Source organism: Anguilla anguilla, chromosome 9 (genome assembly GCF_013347855.1).
Source record: "Anguilla anguilla isolate fAngAng1 chromosome 9, fAngAng1.pri, whole genome shotgun sequence".
NCBI lineage: Eukaryota > Metazoa > Chordata > Actinopteri > Anguilliformes > Anguillidae > Anguilla > Anguilla anguilla.
The window spans coordinates 3,568,280-3,585,558 of NC_049209.1; the positions used below are offsets into that span (position 1 = coordinate 3,568,280).

The 17,279-nt window shown below is 49.1% G+C and overlaps 1 protein-coding gene across 4 annotated transcripts in view; it reads right to left on the reverse strand.

Annotated features, from left to right (window-relative positions):
* The window catches only part of sh3pxd2b (SH3 and PX domains 2B), a 45,884-nt gene that overhangs the window by 10,185 nt on the left and 18,420 nt on the right, over positions 1–17,279 (reverse strand). For all 4 annotated transcript variants that reach the window (XM_035431834.1, XM_035431832.1, XM_035431831.1 and 1 more), the window contains exons 3-5: positions 15,419–15,494; positions 7,848–7,924; positions 3,709–3,800 (exon numbers count right to left, since the gene is read on the reverse strand). In XM_035431834.1, coding sequence (XP_035287725.1) covers positions 3,709–3,800; positions 7,848–7,924; positions 15,419–15,494 — 245 coding nt within the window. The remainder of the gene's footprint in view (positions 1–3,708; positions 3,801–7,847; positions 7,925–15,418; positions 15,495–17,279) is intronic.

Here is a 17,279-nt window from a genome sequence, read left to right on the forward strand (position 1 = left end):
TCTCTCACTACCTCCCTATCCTTCTCTCGCACACTTTATCCTTCTCTCACACATACTATCTGTCCCTCACAAATTCGCTTACATCCCATCTATCTCTCTCTGACAGACTCTTTCACTCCCTCTCCATCTCTCCCTCCCTCTCTTTGTCTCCCACTCACACCATCTTTCTCTCAGTCCCTCTCTATCCCTCTCTGACACATACTCTCTCTCTCTCTCTTGATTGGTTCACACTGTCCTTCATTTGCCTATATTAAAGTTGTGCCCAATCGTGCGAGCCCGGCTCTGTTGGATATGTTCTTCATTTCCCGAGGGCGGGTGATAAATCTCAGTCCATTAAGAGACTGCGGGGGTGGGGGGGGGGGGGGGGGGGGGGGCAGCCCAAACAATCCCCCCCCAACCCCCCCCCGCCCAAGCCGGAGATCACAGGGATGCAACGTGGCAGAGCCATGGGCCGGGCCTTCAGTCAGATCCTCTGCCTCATTGAGCAGTACCTTACTGTACTGGACTTGGGAGCTGGGGGGGGGGGGGGTGGGGGGGGGGGGTAGGGGGCAGGGCAGGGCAGGGCAGGGCAGGGCAGGGCGAGTGGGGCGGGGCAGGGGGGAATGGGGACGATGACGCTTGGGGGGCCACATGGTGGCACTGATGCCATTCGGTTCAGATTGCCACCTCTAAGTGGAACCCGGTCTACACAATATTGTCGCAAGTAGTAACTGATCATTAGTTTTCCTTATGGTTATAATTATATTTAAATATATTATCAATATAATACATTTTCACAAATACAAATTATTGGCACTTTCACACATTTCAGCACGTGACACTGCTGTGAAATAGACATATCATGAAAAATTCAAAAATCAAATAAATGTGTAATATATTCTATAATTTCCATAAGGTTTATTAGCAAAGCACATCAGCAGAAGTCGGTCAGGCTAACAGTACTGTATGATTATGAGTCTGAAAAGCGATGCTGCTGCCATCACAACGTCAAACTGGCCAGACCCACGTGACACCGCAGACGATCACAGTTACCGGAATTGTGTACGCATCGCGGGCCAAAATGGCCTCTGTGTTGCTTAATTAGCTCGTGTTGGGAAACGAAACAGCTGCACGGGCAGCACGTGTGTTCCTTTATTTCCTGTGCGGAAGAGCCGACCAGAGTAGACCACACATCGCTGCCCCCCCCCCCCCCCACCCCCGCCTGAAGGCCCCCCCCCCCCCCCGCCCCCCCAGCCCGGCAGCCAGTGTCCAGGCCTGCTAACTCTCTCTTCCTGCACTCGGTGTATGAGCTGACATATTTATCGAAAAACGATTTAATTCCCCGAAGAGGTCGAGCCAGTCCTGGCGCGAGGACAAGTGACAAAAGCCGGAACTGAGGAACCAGTCCTAATCCAATTTTAATAAAGACAAACCAAGGTCTTTTCTGCAATCCCATTTACCACTCCCCCTCGCCCCCCCCCCCCCCCCCGCCACCCTCGCCCCCCTCGCCCCCCTCCGCTCTCCCCCGTCCCAAAGCCAGACGCTCGGGGTTTGTCTCGAAACTTAATAGAGAATGTGTCCTTGGCAACAGTCGGATTCTAGCTCCTCCACTCTCCTCCACTCTCCGTCCTTTTAGCGGAAGAAGACAGAAAAGAAAAGTTCCGACAGTCCATGACGAGCCTCTTTCTTTTTCTTCCCCCCCCCCCCCCCCCCCCACAAATTCCCATTCCCCAGTTTTCCGTTTTCCGCCGGGCTCTCTGAAGCTCGCGTTTCATCCGCCAAAACCGAAAACCTCAATGTTCCGTGACGACACGTTGCTCCCGGCAACGGTCTCATAAGTCAGCCGCTGGGCCCGGCGCTGGAAGAGCGGACCGCGTCAGAACCGCGCGGCTCGGATCAAAGCGGAGATCATCACGACCCGACCCCAGCCGCTAACGAGCTAACATCGGCCGCAGCGCTCAAGAAAAATAAGAAAATTTATTTAATTTATTATTTTTTTAGCGGCTTAAGGGGAAGAAAAAAAAAAACCCCCAAGTTTCCTCAATGCTTTAACAAGCTTAACGGAAACAGTTGGAGAAGCTCAACACATCCAAGAGCTCCGGAATCTTCCGCGCGCGCAGCTGGTAACAGGGCCGGCCCGAGAGGTGTCGGGTTTAATAGCGTGGTGCCTTTCTCCTCCTCCGACACCTTGAAACCGTTTAAAAAGTGAAGAGAAAAGCAGAAAACACGTGCACAGCTGGAGCCCTGCGACCATGGCAACCCCCGGCAACCCCCCGGCGCCGCGTTCGTCCTGCCGAACCGGGCTCTGGTTTAGGAGAGCTTGTAAAAAAAATAAAATAAATAAATCTACCACCGAACTGCCGTGACGTTCCAAGGCGTGCTGGAGAAAGCCCCATCCAGCGCTGGAGCCCAGGGCCAGGGCACACAGACTGGAGCTGGACGGGGCCCCGAAAACCCGCCGGCCAAAGCGAGCCTTTCAAAAACTCAGAGCAGAACAGGGCTGGGTCGCCGCGGAAACAGAGAAATAAGCTTTCCTGGCGATAACCAACCACCCCCCCCCCCCACCCCCCCACCCTTGAGAAGCAATGGGAACGCATGCTGTTTAACTGGCTGAGCACCCCAACCTGGGGACGGACGCCTTGTAACCCACCGTTTGGTACCGCACCCCCCCCCCTTCCCGCCCCCCCTTCCCCACACCAGTGTGACTTTTGCTGCACAGACAAAAGGTCTCCCCGTTTTCCCCAGGGCCCCCCCCCCTCCCAGTTTTTCCGTCAGGCCACAAAATGAAACAAAAAAACACACAAGGGCAAGTCCATGGTAACTGACATTACAACCACAAGATATTTACATGGTTACGTCCAATACTGCTCCATAATAGAGACCGATAAGGCATTTCCTGCTGATATAGGGTATTTCCTCCTGGTGGCTATAAAAGCATGCATCAGTCTCCATTATGTGGCTGTATGGGGACATCAGCACACAAGCATCCTGCAGGTGTAACGTCAGTTTCCATGGGCTAGCCCGTAGGTCCCAATCTGCCGCTCGGGGGGGACGTAGGCCCGTCGGCGTGGTGACCGCGTGTTGACATGCTGTAACTGTCAGCTCGTAGTGACGTTAATGCGCGCGGGGACTTTTGTAAAAGCGCCCGTTCGACGCGGCTGAACTTGTGCAGGCTCAGCGTTTCTCCCCGAGGGGCCCGCTGCACTTTCGATCGCTGCCAAGGCAAGCATGCTTCCTCATTTCAGCCAGCACCGCGAAAAACTCTCACGCTACACTTGATTAGCTTGTAACGGAATGGGTCAATGCAACAAAAAAATATATATCTTAGTTTAAGCACAATCCTGTTCATTTCAGCCCATTTTTTCTTAATGTATAGCAATTTCAGGGACACCCACTTACACCCCCTTGAAGTGTAGGCTTTTTTTATCTTCAAAATTCCGAGCCAGTGTTCTAGAACTCCGTTGCTTTCGGTCACCAGCAGTGATTGTGACATCAGCATCAGAATGTTCAGTTCAGAACATTCTAATTGTACAGCATCTATGATGTCACACCTCACAGGGTTTATTTGTGTCTGTGCCAGTGCTGTGTGTAATACGGATTCCATCTGTTTACACACCAGCACGTGGAGCACCTTTTCAGGATCCACACTAGATTTGCATGCGCCAGAACACAGAAGTGCGCACACACTCTTCAGGGGGGTTGGGTCTGAACACAGGGGGGCTCACTTACTCTTTAGGGGGGTTGAGGTCTTCGGGCCGGGTCTCGAAGAACACGCGCACTTCCTCACACTGGGAGATGTAGACCGGCAGCTGGATCAGAGCCTGCACACAGAGACATAGGCACTACATTACATTATGTTACATTACATTACATTGCATTACATCACATTACGTCATGTTACATTACATCACATTTCATGCTATGTTACATTATGTTGTGTTACTTTACACTACATTGCATTACATTATGCTAAAGCACAAACACTTAGCAGACTCTCTTATCCAGAGTGATGAACAGCAGTGGAGAACCTCAGTGTGACTCTCAGGACAATGCGGTATCACAGAGGCCCGTTTAGAACCCCCTAAGTGTACTTTTACCCAACAACAAAAAAACCTCTGAGGCTTTCTATACCGTGCTCTCTGCTGAAGCACTGGATACAGTACGACCACCTGTATCAACAACCCTGAAAAGCAACCTGAGGATAACACACTCCAGCTGCCCCCCCCCCCCCCCAGCTGTGCCTGGGGGGCCAAAATGGTGCTGTGTCCAATTCAGAGCTCCTGACCTCCTCTCATCAATTTCCCTTCCTTTTGCTCCCCCCCCCCCCCCCAGCTGTGCCTGGGGGGCCAAAATGGTGCTGTGTCCAATTCAGAGCTCCTGACCTCCTCTCATCAATTTCCCTTCCTTTTGCTCCCCCCCCCCCCCCCCCCCCCCGGGAGAGGGGGCTACCGTGTGTCATATGACGAGCGGGAGGGAGGGGGTGGGGGGGGTGGGGGGCAGGCGGTGGGGTCGTTTTGCGGGAGATGAAAGGGCGGACCCCGCTGGGGTTCCTCTTTATCAGCGCGGGTAGACAGGAGAAAGGGAACGGGCTCCCCAGAAGCAGATCACACGTTCCACGAATACAAACACGCTCCAGAAGGCTCCACGCAGCACATGGGGGTGAAGCTAATGCTCAGGCTAACGCTCAGGCTAACGCTCGGGCACAGGGGATGAGGCTAACGCTCGGGCTAATGCTCGGGTGTCGGGGAGGAGGCTAACACTCAGGCTAACACTCGGGTGCCGGGGAGGAGGCTAACGCTCAGGCTAACACTCGGGTGCTGGGGAGGAGGCTAACGCTCAGGCTAACACTCGGGTGCTGGGGAGGAGGCTAACGCTCGGGCTAACGCTCGGGCCCAGGGGAGGAGGCTAACGCTCGGGCTAACGCTCGGGCCCAGGGGATGAGGCTAACACTCGGGGTAACGCTCTGGCACAGGTGATGAGGCTAACGCTCAGGCTAACGCTCTGGCGCAGGGGATGAGGCTAACGCTCAGGTGCAGGGGAGGAGGCTAACGCTCGGGCTAACACTCAGGCCCAGGGGAGGAGGCTAACGCTCGGGCTACCGCTCGGGCGCAGGGGAGGAGGCTAACGCTCGGGCTAACGCTCAGGCTCAGGGGATGAGGCTAACGCTCAGGCTAACGCTCCGGCCCAGGGGAGGAGGCTAACGCTCAGGCCCAGGGGAGGAGGCTAACGCTCAGGTGCAGCTGTTAAACGTCTCAGCGCCGTTCATCACCGCGGCCGCACATCCTGCCTTTAATAAGGATAAGTGCTGAGGCTCAGTGTCCTTCCGTAAGGACGGAGGCTCCGCCCCCTCTGACTGACTGATGGACGCTCCGCGGCCCGACCGCCATAAAACATGGAGGACAGCGGGGCGAGGTGCCCTTGTCCAACACGCCCGTCCACTTTCGGTTATAAACCGTCCCCCCGTCACGCGGGGGGGGGGAGGCCGTGCCAACTACTCACGCTAACAACAGTGTGGGAAGACTGCCACGGGCAGGGTGGGAGGGAAGGCAAAAATAACAGCACACTGTTAGTGGGAGTGCACTATTATGTGTGCGCTGGTTAGAAAACATTTGTTTTAAATGGCTCAAGGTCATAAGGCCTTTCAAACCTTTTTTAAAAAAAATAAATAAATAACAGCTCTCTGTTGGGTGTACACTATTATTATGTGAGTGCTGGTTAAATAAATAAATAAATAGCGCAGGATAAGCATTTTTCATTCTTACTTTTTCATTATAACAAGACAGAAGCTGTGTCTGAGCAGGCAGGAGAAAGCCCCCTCATAGCCCCCCCATACCCCCCCTCCCCCCCCAGGCAGAAGATGAGAGGCTTTGATGTTGGCGCTGCCCCTGGATCGGGCCTGGCTCCAGCGCCGGGGGGGTGGGGGGGGGGGCGAAGACGTTGTCCAGACAACCGCGCTGCCCCCAGATTTATGTCACCTCCCCGGTGACCTCCCCCGGCTCGTTAGCATTCTCCCAGCAGCCCCGCAGGCGCGGAGGCGCATTAGCGCTAACGGACGCCGCCGCCGCCGCGGCTCCCCACCGCCGCCCCGCCGGCATTAACCTAATTGTGTGCGCCGGCGGGGAGGACGCCGGGACAGGACCATGAATACAAATACAGTCCCCTTTATCCAGACTGAAGGACAGAGGAGCCCCATCCACCGATGATCACATCAGCAAAGGACCTTTAGAGTCCGCACACTAGCGGACGTGAGGTACCGTACGGGCTTTTATAAACACTTAATAGTGACCCAGCTTTGTTAAATGTAAACGATTTACGCGTGCTATTTTTGGAAAGGGCACGTCGTTTTTATAAAGCCGTGAGAGAAACAGAAATCGGCAAACAGCCCCTTTCCTTTGAGGTCCCACAGAGGATATGCTGGTGATTTTTTTGCAGCATCTGTTGCTGCCCGAGATCAATCTTGCTTCCGTTCCGCCCCAAATCCTGCCCCGACAGCCACAGAGCACCCAAAACTTGCCTAAAGGAGGCAGCACGGGAAACACCCCCCTCCCCCGCCCCCCCCCCCCCCCCCCCCCGGGAAGTTTCATTTCATAAAGTGCACATGTGAGTTTAATAAGTTAGCTGTAATTCCAGCGGGATTTTAGCTCACATGTTCCCTTTGTAAGACCGGCACATGCAGGCAGCGAGCAGAAGACAAAGGACGGAGCCGCCTCGTCGTTTTGTTTACGCAAGCGCTCTCAGCTGCGGCTGACGTAGAACTCGTTCGCACCCTTTCCCAGATTTCTGACCGGCCTCAGGTTTCCCCGTGTCCCAGCCCGGTCTTCCCGAGGTTAGCCGGCCACAAGGCCTGCCCCTCCCTCTGCCCCTCCCTCTGCCCCCTTCGCCCCCCACCCCCTCCTCCAGAGAGCAAGATAAACACAAGACCGGGACAGAAAGGCGAGCAAGCAAAAAAAAATGCCCAAATCGTGCTGTTTTTTTTTTCTTTTTTTAAACCAGAGGGGAAGAACGTGGTCTATTACAAGCCACTTTGTGAATTCCCAAAAAAAAGCAAAACAAAAGGGGGCTGTTAGGTTCAGAGAGCGCTTTTAAAAACAGAGCGGGAGGCGGTCCCGTCCCGCCGTGCTGACGGGGGCTGGCTCAGCACATCGCAGGGCCCGGATCCGATAGAGGCTCAAACGCAGGAGGAACGCGGATTCCTGGCCGTGCTCGTCCGCGGGCGGGAGGCCGAGCCCCCCGATAGGATTTCGTCGAGCAGATGGAAACGGTTTGGCTCGCCGTAAAAAACACACACGCACAAAATAAAAAACCACGTGCTGAATTCCAGACTGCCTTAATCAGAAACAGGACGGCTGTAACCGTCCTCGCTGTTGTTCAGCTCCAGGGATGCCACCATTTAAGCACCAAAAATGCAATTTTATCTTAAATGCCAGCCTGTGCCATCTTTCCTCATTAAAATTATTTTTGCCACCATTATGAACTTTAAAATTATTGAAAAGCACAAAATAACACAAATGAAAGAATTACGATCAACTGGTTTGACTGGGCAGCTCACACTAAGTAAAGTTCTGGAGGAGTGCATTTCGGTGTCCCCCCTCTAGATCACATCACTACAGGCATTGAGCTTACAAACAGTGGTTCAAGTTCAGGACCACGTTCAAGGCCACAATGGTGGAGCTCCACCAAGGTTTTGAACTAGAAACCATCTGGTAAAAACTGCCCCAACAAAATGTAGGCCGATATCACCCCCAAGACTCAGAAAAGGAGAAGCAGTTGAGTTCAGGAGTCCTTGATCCAGCTTGACCGGACCGGACCGGACAGGACTGGACCGGACCGGACTGAACCGGATCAAACCGGATGGCTTGCACACTCACCCTGCAGTACTCGTTGATGGGCCTCAGGCGTTTCATGGCCACATCCCTGATGTGACTTCTTCTGAACAGGATCTTCCCTGAAACAGACACAGGAATCAAACGTTAATTAAACAACCAGCGCAACATGAGCATCCACGTTGTGCACCGCAAGAAAAAAAGTCTGTCTTAACAAGTTTTTTAGTTTTGTAATAAGACTTAAAATCCTTATTTTTTTCTGTCCAGCAGAAAATATTAGCTTGTTTTAAGTTTCATTTTGCTTGACAATTAAAATTTTTGTACCCCACTGGGTAGTCTTGAAATGAGTAAAACTGTCTCACCTCATTAGCAATCTATTTGCCCTTTTTTTAGCAAAAAAAAAAAGGCATAGAAATAAGATTATAAGACTAAGTATAAGGCTAAAATACTTGTCAAGATTTATTTATTTTGTAGTTTTTACAGTGTGTCGCTGTTAGCTCTGGCAGTCCACCCGTCATCCATTCACCGATTTGGGCCGTTCAGTTTTTCACACAACAGCTGCTTACGCAGAATACATCCAGCAACTCCCACCCATACCAAAGACAGGAGAGAGTGCTTGAGGTAAACTTTACAATTAATTACCGTCCAATCGGCAGGTGCCCTTGCCTGGGACGTTTGAACAATCACAGGCGACACCCTGGGGGTCGCAGCCAAGCCAATATAAATTCCCCAGCAGTGATTTCATTATTACAGTATTAGCTGTGCTGCTAATAGAGAATGACGTTATTTTTATTTTTTTTTTGGGGGTTGGGGAATTACAAGTTCCCATTTATCATGCATTAATCAAAAAATATCCCTTCCTAAAGTTGACAAGAATTGTTGCAATATTGCTTTTTTTTGGGGGAAAAAAACCCCTGCAGGTTCAATGAGGAAGAGGCTGAACAAAATATCAAACCAAAATCTTCCGGTTTAGTGTTCAGATTTTTAATTGTTTGTTACTCGTTAATGCAACCTGTTAGGGTTCTTAAAAACCAGAGGAGGGATGTCCAGGGGTCGGAAAGTAAAAGTCCTGTCATGCAGGCTTCTAGCTTCCAAGTAGTCCACGATTCAGCTGTTTTCCTCTGATTAACATAAAAACATAACTGCTTAGCTAGACAATCCATAAACATTTCAGCGGGCCAGATATTCTCATAGCAGACGAGGGACTTACATTCTCCTCAGTGATTGATTCCACCCTGAGAATGAACAAATAACCTAATTAAATATCTGTGAAGGAAACGGGACTGATGTTTCCCTTGGCGTTGCCGACTGAGAGGCAATTCGGGGGACTGGTCATTATGAAGGATAAAGGAAATCGGGAATGAGGCGATATCTCATTCATGACAGAACCTTGAGCCGGCTGATAGCAAAATATAGCTAGCCTAGCCGCTCAATGAGTGGACTTTACTCAGAAGTTATTAAAGACAGACAGACCAAAGTCCCCGTATAATAAATAAATATGGGTAAGTATGGGCTGTGTTCCTTACAGGAATCTTAGAAGCTCAACTGGCAGGCCACTCACCTCCTGAGCCACGGACACAACAACGTGAGAACGAATCCGCAATCCGGCTTCCAAAAAGCTCTTAATCTTTTATGACGTTCAGGAAACTCGAGGGCCATCTGTGATTTTCCGGCTCCTTTCAACCTCTCGGACTGGGCCGTCTGTCCTCACCAGGGCTGGAGAGCTGGGTGTAAAACTACACCCTGAGTACAGCACTGACCCGGCCCGGCGATAGAGCCAGGCGTAGCAGCCACGGCTTAAAGGACACCCCCTCTTCAAAGGGGCTCACGCAGCCTGTGGGAACGATACCGGCTCCCGCGTCTCGGACAGAATGCAAGGCAGCCGTATCATTCATGGGGGGGTGCAGGATCTTGTTGCTCATTCTACCCAACCCCCCCCCCCCCCCACTCTCACGGCCCCCCCCCCCAAACCCCCAGCAACAGCCACACTACGCTCAAATGGCTTAAAACTTTTTTTTTCTTTGAAACACCTATAGTTCCAGATGTTCCAGAGCAAGAGGGTCTGTTAAGACCTCCCGTCCCACATTACAAAGAGGATTTCATTTCCTCCACATCGCTCAACACCACCGCCACTGCTGACTCAGGCTGGCCGGGTAGGGGAACGAGGGGAAAGGGGGGGCGGGGGGAGGGGTGGGCGACAGGGAGTGACCCAAAATTGGGTCTGCGTAACCCAGCCCAGCCCCGTTACCGAAAACCGCCCATACGAAGAACAGTCACCTTAGAATGTCCCATAAACCTCAGCTGGCACTGCCTTTTCCCCCACACAGCTGTGCCGACACAAAAAACAGCCCGTCTGCTGCTCATATAAGGGAAACAAAAGGAATGCTGGCGGCTGGCCGGTCGGGTCTGGCCGGTCGGGTCTGGCCGTCCCGCCTCGCCGTCTGATCCAGACTCTGGGAGCTACGGATGAATTTTAAAAAAAACGCCTCGTAGTTTCACGTACAGGAAACCGCTCGGTCAGGGAGGGAACGAGGGAGGGAAGGAGAGAGGGAAGGAGGGAGGGAACGAGCTCGGTTTGACCTGGGAAGGTGGTGGTGGGGGTGGGGGGGGGTGGGGGGGGGGAGGGGTCACAGGACTGAAAAGTGCTGAACGAACAGACGCTCGCATATACGCCTACGGGACGGACCGGGTCACAGCAAAGTTCTGAATGTTCCGGAAAAACGCAGCGCTACACACTTTTCCCTCCTCAGCGCAGCGGATATGGCGATCCAGCCGGCCGTACGAAACTCACGGAAATTAAGCCATGAATAATTAAGACACCACTTTCATATTCAAATAAAAATTCTAACTGTACACTCAAAAGGTCTTTGCCTTTTGACAGATCATATAAAAAAAAAGAACCAGAACTTTTTAATGGTCCCTTTTCATTTTGGCTCAGGTTTTCCAGGTTTTCCCAGGTAAAAAGGAACGCTCTTCGCACACTGCGCTCTTTCACATAAAATAAACAAAGCAACCGAACTAAAAATATAAAATGTCAGCATGTAGACCTGCACTGGCACCGCAGACTGCCTGGCAACACAGTAACTCTCCATCTGCAGTGAACCAATCAGCTTACAGTACCGAGTTACAGTACAGTACTGACTTTATCTACAGTAAGGGGGGGGGGGGGAGGGTGGACATCGGTTCTGCACCAATCAGCTTACAGCTCTAACTAAGGGTGGGAAAGTTCAGTCGAGAAAACAAACGCACGCCAGTAAATACTAAAACGTTTAGAAAATAAAATGTAATCGGAAAATCAGATGTAAGTTTCCCCGCCAAAATCTTTCAAGAATAAATTAAACAGGTCAAAGTATGTTAAACAGCAGATAGCCGTGCCCGGTTACGGTTCAAAACAAGCGAAGGACAGATCGGTTTGAAATCGATACGAGCAGGGGGTTCAACCCAGGAACCCCCAGCCAGGCTCAAATCATTTTAAAAAGGGCTATGTTTAATATGCATATACAAAACATTTTCGCCAAATCTAAATATAGTTATTGCATAGTCTGGTCAGGGACCCCCCCCACAGCATCTTTAAACACCCCCTGTTGAAAATCCAGGGTTGAGAGAAAATGGTAAGATATTCCACCCCACATGCTAACGTAGAGTACTGATTACCTACAGCACTGAGTTTATTTGCATAAAGGGGGGGGGGGGGTGTAAAGCCCTTCTCTCAACACCCCCTCTCTGAAAGCCTCTGCTACCCAGGAAACAGGCTAATTCTGCCCTCTCAGCGCTCAGCTGAACACACTTCCACCGCTTTAAAAGCTGATGAAATCATCCAGACACGCTGTAAAAATCCTTTTCCAGGGCAGCCTTGAGACTTCACAGTGAGCTGCCACAGAAAGAACGCCAGCAAGTTAACCCATTCGCTGCTCCGAAATACGTAAACCAAGTTAAAAAAAAGATCAGATTAAGGTTATTTTGAGACTTCAATTTGTACTTCACCTAATAACGCAGCAAACCAATGAGAAACAGCGCAGTGCAACACAGGACATCTCACAAAGACCCACAAACACACCGCAAGATGGCAGGTATACCTGCCAATAAAAATAAAACCCAAACTAACAGCTACAGTCCGGCCTTTTCCATTAAGGTACATCTGCCATCACTTAATTCACTCGACTGTTTACAAAGAGAGCTGATAAAGGAGGGAAAGAATGGGATGAAGAGGCAGAACGGAGCAGCCCAGCGTTCGCTAATTACAGGGTCCTCTGCTCAAATCGCTCACCGGCTGCTGACTCATTACCTTACAGCCACTTGTTAAACTGTTGTGAAAAGAGCAGGTACGTGCTCAGCACATAGCAATCGCGGGCAGTTTTCTGTTTTATAAGGCGAGGTAAATACTTCTGTCTGAAAATTCCATTTAAGAGCAAGACAAACAGGGCGAGCTTAAAACAAACAGAGACTAATGAGGGAAACGTGGTAAAAACTAGTACTCTTCTCATCACGCACGCATGCACGCAGGCACGCACACACACGCACACACGTACACACACACGCACACAGACACACACACATACACAAACAAAAAAACATGTACACACACAGAAACACACAGACACACACACACACACAAGTACACATACTCTACACATACTGTTTAAACACACACAATACACATTTACACATACACATATACACACACAAACATACACACACACATTGCAAATACGTAATTTCCATTTTAGGTAAAGGTCAAAGGAAAAGCAGCTTTTGATGGGAGCCTGAACCCCTATGAACCTCTAAATGGGTCATGAACCCCTAAATGGGTGGAACTATCAATAATTCACCATCTTGAGCCAATAAAGTGTTCTGCAAGGAAGACCTAAGTCTTTGGAAGGGTTCACCCACATAAGTAATCGACAACACACAATGTTTTCAACGACCACAGGATCCTGAAAACTCTTTCTCATCAGTGGATGTAGCCTGCAATCCCCCTTGAAATATTAATGCCATTGATTGCTTTCTTTCACAAAACCGAACAAACACTACAGACAATTCCAGACTTTCAATCTCCAAGAGATTACCCACCCCAGTCTGCACAGAGATTTAACACGACTTATTTCGTAATTTTTTTTTAAATCAAAGCTATTATACTAGGTCAAGCTATCCTTTTTCTAGGGAACCATGTGTACAGATATGTCAACTTGATTGAAACTGAACAAGGAAATTTGGCCTGGCTCTTAGGTATGATGTAATTTGGGCTTTGCATGATTGTAGGGCCAACGCTGAGTTGAAAGACTGGCCAAAACTGTTCCAGGCACATCACTCAGGATCTCTCTTTTTTTGTTCTTAGTGTAACAAAACCCTAACAGCCTCCATGCCAGAACAATGCTCTCTGAGCGGGAAAGAAATGTGGATTCAAGATGGCCGCCGCAGCCTCGAGGAATGCAGGAGAAGAAGCTGAAAGTATCATTGCAGACCGCACTGCTGAAGTAGAGGCAACAGAACAGAGCGTAGCGCAAAAGAAAGAGGATCTAAACAAACCCCAATGCCCTTTTAGGAAAGCCACCGCTCCACTGGTTTGGGCTGACCTGACCAGATTTCCCCCCAACGGAGTCAAGACTAAGCTCAACCTAAGCATGTGGACTGAAATATTTTTAAAATGTTTTTTAAACTGCCCTGTCTTTGTTTTCCTAGGACCGGTAGCATATAAATCACAGGCTGGAGCCTAAATAGGGGTTCAGCACCAGCAGGAAGCCTCTGCAAGACTGCATTTTTGTCATTTTAGCCATATTATGAATAAAAATATTTGCAGGAACAAAAATAGAACCGCGCAAATCCGAAGCATGCTACATTTCTCTGGTAAGTAATGTCTATGTAAAAACAATATTTTTTGTTATTAAAAATATAGTCGATATGGAGATACATTAATACCCAGCCAATGTGAGAGTTCTGAATACAATTAGCTGATTGCTTATAGCTTGTCAGAATCATAGCTGATTGGTGAATTTTGTTTCCTGGCAACCACGCACAGTAAGCTAAAGACAATGGATCATAAATATGAATTTTTCCCCCAAGCTGTAATATACTCTTCCGTTTTGGAAAGATCCTGGACGAGTGCACTGATTTTGAGCTTTTGGAGCCCGCTACTTTGGATCAGATTCTCCGAGGAATTTCACTCATTGTCTGTAGACCTGTCTGACGTCCAGACGTGTCTGCATTTTCTTATTAACTGAATCAGCAAGCCTTGGTACAGCAAGCATTCCCCCCTCAGCTGATACACTCTAGGAACATTAGTACAAGAACCATTACGAGCAATTTCCACACATATGAACACAGGCACGTACACTCCACGCCTGGAAAATATGCTGAACGGGAGGAGAGCACATTACATTACATTACAGGCGTTTGGCAGACGCTCTTATCCAGAGCGACGTACAACAAAGTAGAGTAGGGAAGAGAACGGGGAAATGCAGTGAAGAGCCATTCAGAAATGAATAACTCCTCTGACAGTCATACTGGGTGTGGCTTTGGGCCTACACCAGTTTACACGCAGCTGTGGAAAAGAAGAAATTTGAGTAACATATGTCAAACGTAATGTGGGGAAGAAAAGAAAAGAAAATAAAGAATGAAACAACCAATAAAGAAAGAAGGAAAGAAGAAAGAAGGGACAGAAACAAAAAAGAAATAGGAATGAAAGAAAGAAAGAAAGAAAAGAATGGGTTTTCATTGTGAATGAAGCCTAAAACTGACTAAACACAGATGAATGGAGAAATGTGGGGGAGGGGGGGTGCAGAGCTGGCCCAGTCTCTCTCTCTCTCTCTCTGCACGTCCATTCGGTTACATAAACACAGCTGAAGGCATCTGAGCGTTCTCTCAGAGAAGTCTAGAGAGAAAGAGAGAGAGAGAGGAAGAGAGGACAGCGTACCCTTCCATAAAATTCTTCTGCCACAAAAATCTTTTGCTGTCAATCAGAGCTTTTTCATTGTTTAGGAAAGCACTTTTTCATTCTAACTCACAGCCTCATTTGGAAAAAAAACAAAAAACAAAATGGAAGGCACCAGCCTGGAATTAATCTCAAATCAGCTCAAAATGCTAAAAGAAAAAAAAACATAAATAAATCAACCATCCCATTTTTTTGGAGGGAAAATGAAATAAGAAGTGGTGGAAAGTGTGAGATCATGACAGTAGGGAGGTTCACTTCTGTATGTACTGGAATGGAGACAACAGGCAACCCCACACTCATCTCACAGTCATTCAGCACTGGGGTGCTGTGGGGACACCACGCGGGGTAACACCCAGCAGGAAACTGACGCATTTCAACCTGGCGGAGAGGAGAGGGTTCTACTAGCCTGTCATACAGAGGATTATTCTACTAACCTGGCAGAAAGGGGATTATTCTACTAACCTGGCAGAAAGGGAATTATTCTACTAACCTGGCAGAAAGGGGATCATTCTACTAACCTGGAAAAAAAGAGGATTATTCCACTAACCTGGAAAAAAAGAGGATTATTCCACTAACCTGGCAAAAAGAGGATTATTCTACTAACCTGTCATACAGAGGATTATTCTACTAGCCTGTCAGAAAGGGGATTATTCTACTAACCTGGCAGAAAGGGGATTATTCTACTAACCTGGCAGAAAGGGAATGATTCTGCGCTTAGGGTCCTTCTGTCCTCCTTCAACAGGGAACTTATCCAGAAGCTCCATCTGAAAAGGAAAAAAAATTAACAAAATAAGCAACTTGTGCCTCAAACACAAACACACACACACACACACACATGCACGCACATACGTCCTCGATAAGCCATTTACATTTCCCAGTTAAGATGTTCCATTTGTAACTAACGATTAAAAATGGACATGGCTGATGCCATGTTTAAAAAATGTTTTGCACGTTAATTTATTAATATTTTTGTTGCGAGTTCAGCGTGGGCCGTCAGCGGAAGCTCGCTGACACAGTGGAATATTCCTCTCTGAAGTCCGGCCCTCAGGTCCTCCCACAGCGATCCCACAGTGCTTTGGGGTTATTTTCCTGAGCGTGAACGCTCATCTGAAGGCCCTGCTTTCTTCCCCCCCAGGCCCCGGAGGAGTTCTGCTGACGGCCGCGCGCTAAGCTAACGGACACCTGGCTCCCATCAGGAAGGAAGCCTGTGGCACATACACGCTGGGAGGCCAAGCACGTGCTCGTGAGGGCACAGCAGAGCTTTCGCCACTCAAGTCCAGATCTTTAAAGGAGTTAAAGGGGCACCATGTTTAGCCAGCTTTCTTAACACATTTTTCCAGACCTTACCCTTTTAAGTGCAAAAAAACAACTTCACGAACAGAGATACACAGAGTTCAGACATTAAGGTTCATGTGCTCGGCCACATTACATTACATTACGTTTATTTGGCAGACGCTTTTATCCAAAGCGACGTACAAAAAGCGCATTTCATGGTCATAGACAACTGCTAAACACAGGTTCAGTAAGGTACAATACTTATTTTGTAATAACAATGATCAGACAGACTGTCTCACACAGACCGATATACTGACTATCAGACAGACTGTATCTCATACAATCCGACATACTATCAGACATGTGAGCCAAAATAGTGCCTTTTGAAGACAGCTTTATCCCAAGATCACTCCTCAACTAGGGATTTAAAAAAAAAAATCAGGGAACCAAAAAGACACATGCAAATCCATTGGAAAAAAAATGACTGAAATGCAAACAATGATTATTTCACCCTCAGCATGAGTGCCAACTGTGTTCACCGATTTTTTAGGTACATAAACGCTGCTATCAGAGTACACCTCAGATGACACCCCTACAGGCACAAAAGTAGTGTGGAAAGAGGGACCTTAAAGAATAAGTCACAGTATGTAAAGAAATGGAACGGCCACTTGTTCAGCCGGAGACTCATCCGTCTCTATGGATTCCACGGAGAACGTCCACAGTCCAGAGCGACTGCAGTCTGAGTCAGCGCACAGTGACAGTGACAGACACAGTCTCCAGAGCGACTGCAGTCTCAGTCAGTGCACAGTCACAGTGACAGACACAGTCTCCAGAGACACTGCAGTCTGAGTCAGTGCACAGTCACAGTGACAGACACAGTCTGCCATTCAGACGGCACACGGGGGACACAACAGGTTTCAGTCCCACGTAAGCCAACACTACATAATAGAAGTGGGGAGGGAGGGGAGAGAGATAGAAGAGAGAGAGGAGGAGGAGGAGGGGGAGAGTAGGAGAGACAGTGAGAGAGACAGAGAGGTAGAGAGTGTGCGTGTGTAACAGAGAGAGACAGAGACAGAGCGAGAGGGAGAGTGAGAGAGAGACAGAGACAGAGTCAGAGAGGTAGAGAGTGTGTGTGTGTGTAACAGAGAGAGACAGAGACAGAGCGAGAGGGAGAGTGAGAGAGAGACAGAGACAGAGTCAGAGAGGTAGAGAGTGTGTGTGTGTGTAACAGAGAGAGACAGAGACAGAGCGAGAGGGAGAGTGAGAGAGAGACA